Source organism: Pseudophryne corroboree, chromosome 3, assembly GCF_028390025.1.
Source record: "Pseudophryne corroboree isolate aPseCor3 chromosome 3, aPseCor3.hap2, whole genome shotgun sequence".
In the NCBI taxonomy this organism is placed as follows: Eukaryota; Metazoa; Chordata; class Amphibia; order Anura; family Myobatrachidae; genus Pseudophryne; species Pseudophryne corroboree.
Window position 1 is genome coordinate 671,109,436 of NC_086446.1, and position 12,708 is coordinate 671,122,143.

The following is a 12,708-nucleotide window of genomic DNA, read 5'->3' on the forward strand; positions in this document are numbered from 1 at the left end:
TTTTTTTAAGGATCTTAAGAAGCAAATTGCTCACTAGAATGATTTCAGAGAGCCTGGTATGTTACCACAGTAATTGGCTTTTTTTTTTTTTTTTTTTTTTGGTTATTAATGGATTATGTCAAAGAAAAAGGGAAAAAAATTGTATTACTTTGTAGTTGCATGCTTCATTGACAAAATACGTTTCTCAGATTTCTGAAGATCAGTAGCTTCTGAAAGAAGAGTTCTTGAAGCAATAAGAAAGCATTTAGAAGTGCTGCTTTTCCCACTGCATCTAAAGAATATACTTTTATTCCTTTTAAATATACTGTTATACTTTCTAACTTCCAAACACTGATTGTACGTTGTGCTTTCCTTTAAATTGCACATTTATTGTTCACTACATTTCTCAGAGCACAGCATTTTAAGTAAATTTCCTCTGCATCACAACATAAAATTATAATCCCAGTTGTATATACCTTTTGATTGCAATCACTCTTATTTCTTTTGGATGGACTAATGGTGCAGGTAACATAACTTTGATGATTCACAATGCGTTCATAATCTTTATGTATTGCAACATTTTTTTTTAAATGTGTGGCTAAAATATAATTGGATAGCAGTGTACGGTCCCCTGTGCACAGTGGAAACTGACATTTCTCTGACGTCCTAAGTGGATGCTGGGGACTCCGTCAGGACCATGGGGATTAGCGGCTCCGCAGGAGACAGGGCACAAAAGTAAAAGCTTTAGGATCAGGTGGTGTGCACTGGCTCCTCCCCCTATGACCCTCCTCCAAGCCTCAGTTAAGATTTTTGTGCCCGGCCGAGAAGGGTGCAATCTAGGTGGCTCTCCTAAAGAGCTGCTTAGAGTAAAAGTTTTGTTAGGTTTTTTATTTTCAGTGAGTCCTGCTGGCAACAGGCTCACTGCATCGAGGGACTTAGGGGAGAAGAAGTGAACTCACCTGCGTGCAGGATGGATTGGCTTCTTAGGCTACTGGACACCATTAGCTCCAGAGGGATCGAACACAGGCCCAGCCATGGAGTCCGGTCCCAGAGCCGCGCCGCCGACCCCCTTGCAGATGCCGAAGAGTGAAGAGGTCCAGAAACCGGCGGCAGAAGACTTTTCATTCTTCATGAGGTAGCGCACAGCACTGCAGCTGTGCTCCATTGTTGTCAGCACACTTCACACCAGCGGTCACTGAGGGTGCAGGGCGCTGGGGGGGGCGCCCTGGGCAGCAATGAAATACCTATACTGGCTAAAAGATACATCACATATAGCCCCTGGGGCTATATGGATGTATTTAACCCCTGCCAGGTCTCAGAAAAACGGGAGAAGAAGCCCGCCGAAAAGGGGGCGGAGCCTATTCTCCTCAGCACACAGCGCCATTTTCCCTCACAGAAATGCTGGTGGGAAGGCTCCCAGGCTCTCCCCTGCACTGCACTACAGAAACAGGGTTAAAACAGAGAGGGGGGGCACTTATTTGGCGATATGATTATATATATTAAGATGCTATAAGGGAAAAACACTTATATAAAGGTTGTCCCTGTATAATTATAGCGTTTTGGTGTGTGCTGGCAAACTCTCCCTCTGTCTCCCCAAAGGGCTAGTGGGGTCCTGTCCTCTATCAGAGCATTCCCTGTGTGTGTGCTGTGTGTCGGTACGTGTGTGTCGACATGTATGAGGACGATGTTGGTGAGGAGGCGGAGCAATTGCCTGAAATGGTGATGTCACTCTCTAGGGAGTCGACACCGGAATGGATGGCTTATTTAGGGAATTACGTGATAATGTCAACACGCTGCAAGGTCGGTTGACGACATGAGACGACCGGCAAACCAATTAGTACCTGTCCAGGCGTCTCAAACACCGTCAGGGGCTTTAAAACGCCCATTTACCTCAGTCGGTCGACACAGACACAGACACGGACACTGACTCCAGTGTCGACGGTGAAGAAACAAACGTATTTTCCATTTGGGACACACGTTACATGTTAAGGGCAATGAAGGAGGTGTTACATATTTCTGATACTACAAGTACCACAAAAGAGGGTATTATGTGGGGTGTGAAAAAACTACCTGTAGTTTTTCCTGAATCAGATAAATTAAATGAAGTGTGTGATGATGCGTGGGTTTTCCCCGATAGAAAATTATTGGCGTTATACCCTTTCCCGCCAGAAGTTAGGGCGCGTTGGGAAACACCCCTTAGGGTGGATAAGGCGCTCACACGCTTATCAAAACAAGTGGCGTTACCGTCTCCAGATACGGCCGCCCTCAAGGAGCCAGCTGATAGGAGGCTGGAAAATATCCAAAAAAGTATATACACACATACTGGTGTTATACTGCGACCAGCGATCGCCTCAGCCTGGATGTGCAGCGCTGGGGTGGCTTGGTCGGATTCCCTGACTGAAAATATTGATACCCTTGACAGGGACAGTATTTTATTGACTATAGAGCATTTAAAGGATGCATTTCTATATATGCGAGATGCACAGAGGGATATTTGCACTCTGGCATCAAGAGTAAGTGCGATGTCCATATCTGCCAGAAGATGTTTATGGACACGACAGTGGTCAGGTGATGCAGATTCCAAACGGCACATGGAAGTATTGCCGTATAAAGGGGAGGAGTTATTTGGGGTCGGTCCATCGGACCTGGTGGCCACGGCAACAGCTGGAAAATCCACCTTTTTTACCCCAAGTCACATCTCAGCAGAAAAAGACACCGTCTTTTCAGCCTCAGTCCTTTCGTCCCCATAAGGGCAAGCAGGCAAAAGGCCAGTCATATCTGCCCAGGGATAGAGGAAAGGGAAGAAGACTGCAGCAGGCAGCCCATTCCCAGGAACAGAAGCCCTCCACCGCTTTTGCCAAGTCCTCAGCATGACGCTGGGGCCGTACAAGCGGACTCAGCTGCGGTGGGGGGTCGTCTCAAGAGTTTCAGCGCGCAGTGGGCTCACTCGCAAGTGGACCCCTGGATCCTACAAGTAGTATCCCAGGGGTACAGATTGGAAGTTCGAGACGTCTCCCCCTCGCAGGTTCCTGAAGTCTGCTTTACCAACGTCTCCCTCCGACAGGGAGGCAGTATTGGAAACAATTCACAAGCTGTATTCCCAGCAGGTGATAATCAAAGTACCCCTCCTACAACAAGGAAAGGGGTATTATTCCACACTATATTGTGGTACTGAAGCCAGACGGCTCGGTGAGACCTATTCTAAATCTGAAATATTTGAACACTTACATACAAAGGTTCAAATCAAGATGGAGTCACTCAGAGCAGTGATAGCGAACCAGGAAGAAGGGGACTATATGGTGTCCCTGGACATCAAGGATGCTTACCTCCATGTCCCAATTTGCCCTTCTCACCAAGGGTACCTCAGGTTCGTGGTACAAAACTGTCACTATCAGTTTCAGACGCTGCCGTTTGGATTGTCCGCGGCACCCCGGGTCTTTACCAAGGTAATGGCCGAAATGATGATTCTTCTTCAAAGAAAAGGCGTCTTAATTATCCCTTACTTGGACGATCTCCTGATAAGGGCAAGGTCCAGAGAACAGTTGGAGGTCGGAGTAGCACTATCTCAAGTAGTTCTACGACGGCACGGGTGGATTCTAAATATTCCAAAATCGCAGCTGTCTCCGACGACACGTCTGCTGTTCCTAGGGATGATTCTGGACACAGTCCAGAAAAAGGTGTTTCTCCCGGAGGAGAAAGCCAGGGAGTTATCCGAGCTAGTCAGGAACCTCCTAAAACCAGGAAAAGTGTCAGTGCATCATTGCACAAGGGTCCTGGGAAAAATGGTGGCTTCTTACGAAGCGATTCCATTCGGCAGATTTCACGCAAGAACTTTTCAGTGGGATCTGCTGGAAAAATGGTCCGGATCGCATCTTCAGATGCATCAGCGGATAACCCTGTCTCCAAGGACAAGGGTGACTCTTCTGTGGTGGCTGCAGAGTGCTCATCTACTAAAGGGCCACAGATTCGGCATTCAGGACTGGGTCCTGGTGACCACGGATGCCAGCCTGAACGGCTGGGGAGCAGTCACACAAGGAAAAAATTTCCAGGGAGTGTGATCAAGTCTGGAGACTTCTCTCCACATAAATATACTGGAGCTAAGAGCAATTTACAATGCTCTAAGCTTAGCAAGACCTCTGCTTCAAGGTCAGCCGGTATTGATCCAGTGGGACAACATCACGGCAGTCGCCCACGTAAACAGACTGGGCGGCACAAGAAGCAGGAGGGCAATGGCAGAAACTGCAAGGATTCTTCGCTGGGCGGAAAATCATGTGTTAGCACTGTCAGCAGTGTTCATTCCGGGAGCGGACAACTGGGAAGCAGACTTCCTCAGCACGACCTCCACCCGGGAGAGTGGGGACTTCATCGGGAAGTCTTCCACATGATTGTGAACCGTTGGGAAAGACCAAAGGTGGACATGATGGCGTCCCGCCTGAACAAAAAACTGGACAGGTATTGCGCCAGGTCAAGAGACCCTCAGGCAATAGCTGTGGACGTTCTGGTAACACCGTGGGTGTACCAGTCGGTGTATGTGTTCCCTCCTCTGCTTCTCATACCTAAGGTACTGAGAATTATAAGACGTAGAGGAGTAAGAACTATACTCGTGACTCCGGATTGGCCAAGAAGGACTTGGTACCCGGAACTTCAAGAGATGCTCACAGAGGACTCATGGCCTCTGCCGCTAAGAAGGGACTTGCTTCAGCATGTACCATGTCTGTTCCAAGACTTACCGCGGCTGCGTTTGACGGCATGGCGGTTGAACGCCGGATCCTAAGGGAAAAAGGCATTCCGGAAGAGGTCATTCCTACCCTGGTCAAAGCCAGGAAGGAGGTGACCGCACAACATTATCACCACATGTGGCAAAAATATGTTGCGTGGTGTGAGGCCAGGAAGGCCCCACGAAGAAATTTCAACTCGGTCGATTCCTGCATTTCCTGCAAACAGGAGTGTCTATGGGCCTCAAATTGGGGTCCATTAAGGTTCAAATTTCGGCCCTGTCGATTTTCTTCCAGAAAGAATTGGCTTCAGTTCCTGAAGTCCAGAAGTTTGTCAAGGGAGTACTGCATATACAACCCCCTTTTGTGCCTCCAGTGGCACTGTGGGATCTCAACGTAGTTCTGGGATTCCTCAAATCACATTGGTTTAAACCGCTCAAATCTGTGGATTTGAAATATTTCACATGGAAAGTGACCATGATGTTGGCCCTGGCCTCGGCCAGGCGAGTGTCAGAATTGGCGGCTTTGTCTCACAAAAGCCCATATCTGATTGTCCATTCGGACAGGGCAGAGCTGCGGACTCGTCCCCAGTTTCTCCCTAAGGTGGTGTCAGCGTTTCACCTGAACCAGCTTATTGTGGTACCTGCGGCTACTAGGGACTTGGAGGACTCCAAGTGGCTAGATGTTGTCAGGGCCCTGAAAATATAGGTTTCCAGGACGGCTGGAGTCAGGAAAACTGACTTGCTGTTATCCTGTATGCACCCAACAAACTTGGTGCTCTTGCTTCTAAGCAGACGATTGCTAGTTGGATGTGTAGTACAATTCAGCTTGCACATTCTGTGGCAGGCCTGCCACAGCCAAAATATGTAAATGCCCATTCCACAAGGAAGGTGGGCTCATCTTGGGCGGCTGCCCGAGGGGTCTCGGCTTTACAACTTTGCCGAGCTGCTACTTGGTCAGGGGCACACCCTGGCTGAGGAGGACCTGGAGTTCTCTCACTCGGTGCTGCAGAGTCATCCGCACTCTCCCGCCCGTTTAGGAGCTTTGGTATAATCCCCATGGTCCTGACGGAGTCCCCAGCATCCACTTAGGACGTCAGAGAAAATAAGAATTTACTTACCGATAATTCTATTTCTCGTAGTCCGTAGTGGATGCTGGGCGCCCATCCCAAGTGCGGATTGTCTGCAATACTTGTACATAGTTATTGTTACAAAAATCGGGTTATTATTGTTGTGAGCCATCTTTTCAGAGGCTCCGCTGTTATCATGCTGTTAACTGGGTTCAGATCACAGGTTGTACAGTGTGATTGGTGTGGCTGGTATGAGTCTTACCCGGGATTCAAAATCCTTCCTTATTGTGTACGCTCGTCCGGGCACAGTATCCTAACTGAGGCTTGGAGGAGGGTCATAGGGGGAGGAGCCAGTGCACACCACCTGATCCTAAAGCTTTTACTTTTGTGCCCTGTCTCCTGCGGAGCCGCTAATCCCCATGGTCCTGACGGAGTCCCCAGCATCCACTACGGGCTACGAGAAATAGAATTATCGGTAAGTAAATTCTTATTTTTTTAATGTGTTGTATCAATATTTATGTGACATGCTTACCAGTTGGCAGTCGCATGTCTGGGTAATGTCCTTTAGATTGTAAGATTTTACGACCAAGGCCCTCGTATTACAATGTTATACACATCATATCCTGCTATGCTATAGTTTTACAATTTCTGTACATGCGCTCTAAATTGCTGCAGACACTTTGTGGCACCTTGTGAATTGTAAAAAAAACAATAATAATAATGATGTCAGTAGGTCCTGATGGATGGATAGTATGAATTCCCATGTATATTGATTCAAGTGACAAATCGACTGTCTCATCTAAGGTGTAGGTGATCAGCATTACATATCTTAATCCACCAAACCTGTTTTCAAGGTTAGGGTCTTATTTGAACCTATGCTCTATACTGATGGTTCCACTACTCCAGTTCTCAAGTACCCCCAACAGGTCATGCTTTCAGAATTCCTGTCTTTGGAAACAGGTGGGATAATTCTGGACTCAAAAAAGTAGATCAATGCACCTATGTCTGATTAAAGAAATCTAGAAAACATGACCTGTTGGGTTTACTTGAGGACTGGATTTAAGAACCACTGCCATAGCATATTGGTTCCAAAACTTTTTTTTAATCATGGTGTCCTATCAGTATCAGAATTTTTTTCACGACACCCCTAGGCCAATAGTTTCTGATTTGAGAAATTTAGAAATAATTATTAAATTAAGTACATTGTATTTAAAGTCATCCTTAGGTTCGGTTATGTGATGAGGGACAAGATTTACTTCCATTTGTCCACATATTTTATGATTGGCAGCCACGAGCACTGGTTTTGCCTATTACATTGACCATATATAATTTGAATTGGTCCTGGATCACAAATTCATGGCTCCCCTGCAAGTGCCCCGAGGCACCCCAGAGTGCCACAGCACACAGTTTGAGAACCACTACCTTAGACAACCGTTTCAGTTTTGGTCTGTTTGTTGCCTTTGGATCTGCTGTTTTCTCGTGTTTAGATTTTTATTTTTTGAATGGTGGCTTTTGCATAGGTATTATGTAAGGAAGATTGCTGTAGCGTTAATGACACAAAGATTCGATACATTGATTCACCCCTTGTCTGCTCCGTGTGTAGATGTAGAAGAGATGACCCTTATGATCTGTGGCGTGCTGGTTAATCTGTTTTTTTTTCCTGCTTCTGCTTTTATAGCTCCTTTGTTACTGGGACAGCTTGCTGCAGCCATACATCACCACTCAGGATTTGGGACCTCCAGAGGTAATGTCTATTTGTCATATAAAACATCTGTTTTTCTGCCAGAAACACTCATGACATAAAAACTATCTAGCTGGTCGTCAACTTTGTTTTGTACCTACTTTGTGGGGATCACAGAAAACATTTGTTCTAGAGCAAACTTTTTCTTGGACATCTAGTAACCTAGACAGAACAGACATTGTAGGAGACGTACAGATCATTAAACTGACATGACATCATTATGGAATATGAGAATCTGCATCTCTCATGTACTCTTGGCATCTGATCACATCATAAAGTCATTTATCTACAAGACGGTAATTGGCTGGAATGCATTTCTTTTTATTTTCTACAATACAGTGAACAATATGTATATATATATATGTACACACATGTATACACAATGAACAATATGTATATATGTACCTAAATATAAGTAATGTTTATTTATTAGTTTATTTAGTTACAGAAGCAACATTTCTGATCTAGTATGATTTTATCTTAAGCTATACGGTATCCGGACTCTGGGTTGACACCCATTAGGTCGACAGTGGCTAGGTCGACATGGCCATTAGATTGACGTGAACAAGGTCGACATGAGTTTTTCACATTTTATTTTATTTTTTGGACTTTTTCATACTTTACGATCCACGTGGGCTACGATTGGGAACGGTAACCTGTGCTGTGCGCAGCGGTAGGGGAGCGAGGCACCTTGCCCGCAGCATGCAAGGGGACGTGGTGCACTAATTGGAACACGACCCCAAAACACCATAAAAATCTCATGTCGACCTTTTTCCATGCCGACCTTGTTCATGTCGACCTAATGGCCGTGTCAACCTATTTCTAGTGTTGACCTAGCCACTGTCGACCAATGGGTGTCGACCTAATGGATGTCTACCCTGAGTCCCATACCCAGCCATACCCAGCTATGCCGCTTCCATGTATTATATTACTCTTTTATTGTGGCATTTGGCGTAGGGTTTAGTATGTCTGACCGGCGGTCAGGGGACCGCCGGCAGCATACCGACGCCGGGATCCCGGCGGGAAGGGGAAAGTGCAGCAAGCCTCTTGCGGGCTCGCTGGCGACCTGCGGTCGCCACGGGTTCTATTTCCACTAAAATATATATATATATATATTTATGTATATATGTATGTAGCTGGATATCTGTATATATGGGTGCAAAAAAATCTATTAAATTCACCATATAAAACATAGTGACACCACTTTGACAGTGGTGTCACTATGGAGGTGCGGGCCATACCCGGATGACACTAAAATGTCAGTTCCTCCGCAGTGACAGAAACCAGGTGCTACAGTGTGGCATTATCCTACAGCACTCAGTTCCTGTCACGGAGGAGGATCGGGCAGTGCAGGCAGACCAGTCTCTGGTGACAGCCCAGCATCTCCAGGGATACTGGACACACCCCTGAAGTGATGCAATAAAGGGCTTTCCGTGAAGCCACACCCCGTCCAGCTAGATCATGCCACCCAGATTGATGTAATCCAAAATTTCCCATGATTACACTCCCTTTATAATAGGCTGCACCCCTTTTCAGACAGCGCACAGGGGGTATGCACCAGGTGCCATTAGTATCTGATTCTGGGTACACAGCTATACATTTGTCTGGCTCTGATGATTATATAGGTTTGTATGCAGGAGTGTTAGCTGATAAGGGCTGATTGGGAGATCTAATCTTATGTGCATCTTAATATTTAGACTGCTTGACATCCCGATCCCATTGAAGAACATACACATACACACAGTAAGATATTTGTAGCCCAGTGTGTAGTATTCTAGCTTTCTCTAACGTCCTAAGTGGATGCTGGGGACTCCGTAAGGACCATGGGGAATAGCGGCTCCGCAGGAGACTGGGCACATCTAAAGAAAGCTTTAGGACTATCTGGTGTGCACTGGCTCCTCCCCCTATGACCCTCCTCCAAGCCTCAGTTAGATCTCTGTGCCCGAACGAGAAGGGTGCACACTAGGGGCTCTCCTGAGCTTCTTAGTGAAAGTTTTAGTTTAGGTTTTTTATTTTCAGTGAGACCTGCTGGCAACAGGCTCACTGCATCGAGGGACTAAGGGGAGAAGAAGCGAACTCACCTGCGTGCAGAGTGGATTGGGCTTCTTAGGCTACTGGACATTAGCTCCAGAGGGACGATCGCAGGCCCAGCTTGGATGGGTCCCAGAGCCGCACCGCCGGCCCCCTTACAGAGCCAGAAGGCAGAAGAGGTCCGGAAAATTGGCGGCAGAAGACGTCCTGTCTTCAACAAGGTAGCGCACAGCACTGCAGCTGTGCGCCATTGCTCTCAGCACACTTCGGTCACTGAGGGTGCAGGGCGCTGGGGGGGGGCGCCCTGAGACGCAATAAAAACACCTTGGATGGCAAAAAATGCATCACATATAGCTCCTGGGCTATATGGATGCATTTTACCCCTGCCAGAATCCATAAAAAAGCAGGAGAAAAGTCCACGAAAAAGGGGCGGAGCCTATCTCCTCAGCACACTGGCGCCATTTTCCCTCACAGCTCCGTTGGAGGGAAGCTCCCTGGTTCTCCCCTGCAGTCACTACACTACAGAAAGGGTTAAAAAAGAGAGGGGGGCACTAATTAGGCGCAGTATTAACTATACAGCAGCTATAAGGGGAAAAACACTTATATAAGGTTATCCCTGTATTTATATAGCGCTCTGGTGTGTGCTGGCAAACTCTCCCTCTGTCTCCCCAAAGGGCTAGTGGGGTCCTGTCCTCTATCAGAGCATTCCCTGTGTGTGTGCTGTATGTCGGTACTTTTGTGTCGACATGTATGAGGAGAAAAATGATGTGGAGACGGAGCAGATTGCCTGTAATAGTGATGTCACCCCCTAGGGGGTCGACACCTGAGTGGATGAACTGTTGGAAGGAATTACGTGACAGTGTCAGCTCTGTATAAAAGACAGTGGTTGACATGAGACAGCCGGCTACTCAGCTTGTGCCTGTCCAGACGTCTCATAGGCCGTCAGGGGCTCTAAAGCGCCCGTTACCTCAGATGGCAGATATAGACGCCGACACGGATACTGACTCCAGTGTCGACGGTGAAGAGACGAATGTGACTTCCAGTAGGGCCACACGTTACATGATTGAGGCAATGAAAAATGTTTTACACATTTCTGATAATACGAGTACCACCAAAAAGGGGTATTATGTTCGGTGAGGAAAAACTACCTGTAGTTTTCCTGAATCTGAGAAATTAAATGAGGTGTGTGATGATGCGTGGGTTTCCCCCGATAACAACTGATAATTTCTAAAATGTTATTGGCATTATATCCTTTCCCGCCAGAGGTTAGGGTGCGTTGGGAAACACCCCCTAGGGTGGATAAAGCGCTCACACGCTTGTAAGGGCTCTACCTTCGCCTGAGATGGCCGCCCTTAAGGATCCTGCTGATAGAAAGCAGGAGGCTATCCTAAAAGGTATTTACACACATACTGGTGTTATACTGCGACCAGCAATCGCCTCAGCCTGGATGTGCAGTGCTGGGTTGGCGTGGTCGGATTCCCTGACTGAAAATATTGATACCCTAGATAGGGACAGTATATTTTTGCCTATAGAGCATTTAAAAGATGCATTTCTATATATGCGTGATGCACAGAGGAATATTTGCCGACTGGCATCAAGTCTAAGCGCGTTGTCCATTTCTACCAGTAGAGGGTTATGGACACGTCAGTGGTCAGGTGATGCGTATTCCAAACGGCATTTGGAAGTATTGCTTTATTAAGGGAGGAGTTATTTGGGGTCGGTCTTTCAGACCTGGTGGCCACGGCAACAGCTGGGAATTCCACGTTTGTACCCCAGGTCGCCTCTCAACATGAGAAGACGCCGTATTATCAGGCGCAGTCTTTTCGTGGACAAGCGGGCAAAAGGTTCCTCATTTCTGCCCCGTGACAGAGGGAGAGGAAAAAGGCTGCAGAAATCAGCCAGTTCCCAGGAACAGAAACCCTCTCCCGCCTCTGCCAAGCCCTCAGTATACGCTGGGGCTTTACAAGCAGAATCAGGCACGGTGGGGGGCCCGTCTCAATGAATTTCAGCGCGCAGTGGGCTCAGTCGCAAGTAGACCCCTGGATCCTTCAGGTGATATCTCAGGGGTACAAATTAGAATTCGAGACGTCTCCCCCTCGCCGTTTCCTAAAGTCGGCTTTACTGATGTCTCCTTCTGACAGGGAGACAGTTTTGGAAGCCATTCACAAGCTGTATTCCCAGCAGGTGATAATCAAGATACCCCTCCTGCAAGGAACGGGGTATTATTCCACACTGTTGTGGTACAGAAGCCGGACGGCTCGGTGAGACCGATTCTAAATCTAAAATCTTTGAACACTTACGTACAGAGGTTCAAATTCAAGATTGAGTCACTCAGAGCAGTGATTGCAAACCTGGAAGAAGGGGACTACATGATGTCTCGGGACATCAAGGATGCTTACCTTCATGTCAAAATTTACCCTTCTCACCAAGGGTACCTCAGGTTTATGGTACAGAACTGTCACTATCAGTTCAGACGCTGCCGTATGGATGGTACACGGCACCCCGGGTCTTTACCAAGGTAATGGCCGAAATGATGATATTCCTTCGAAGGAAGTGAATTTTAGTTATCCCTTACTTGGACAATTCCCTGATAAGGGTAAGATCCAGGGAACAGTTGGAGGTCGGTGTAGCACTATCTCAGGTAGTGTGGCGGCAGCACAATTGGATTCTCAATATTCCAAAATCGCACCTGGTTCCGACGACGTGTCTTCTGTTCCTAGGGATGATCCTGGACACAGTCCAGAAAAAGGTGTTTCTCCCGGAGGAGAAAGCCAGGGAGTTATCCGAGCTAGTCAGGAACCTCCTAAAACCGAGCCAAGTCTCAGTGCATCAATGCACAAGGGTTCTGGGTAAAATGGTGGCTTCCTACGAAGCAATCCCATTCGGCAGATTCCACGCAAGAACTTTCCAGTGGGACCTGCTGGACAAATGGTCCGGGTCGCATCTTCAGATGCATCAGCGGATAACCCTGTCACCAAGGACAAGGGTGTCCCTCCTGTGGTGGTTGCAGAGTGCTCATCTTCTAGAGGGCCGCAGATTAGGCATTCAGGACTGGGTCCGGGTGACCACGGATGCCAGCCTGCGAGGCTGGGGAGCAGTCACACAGGGAAGGAATATCCAGGGCTTATGGTCAAGCCTGGAGACATCACTTCACATAAATATCCTGAAGCTAA

At 47.3% G+C, this 12,708-nt stretch overlaps 1 protein-coding gene across 3 annotated transcripts in view; it reads left to right on the plus strand.

Moving 5' to 3' along the window:
* FBXW4 (F-box and WD repeat domain containing 4) overlaps positions 1–12,708 on the plus strand; it is a 482,200-nt gene that overhangs the window by 302,399 nt on the left and 167,093 nt on the right. For 2 of the 3 annotated variants that reach the window (XM_063961882.1, XM_063961884.1), the window contains exon 6: positions 7,442–7,507. The exons of the other annotated variant lie outside the window; for it this stretch is intronic. In XM_063961882.1, the coding sequence (XP_063817952.1) occupies positions 7,442–7,507 (66 nt within the window). The remainder of the gene's footprint in view (positions 1–7,441; positions 7,508–12,708) is intronic. 3 annotated transcript variants of the gene reach the window in all.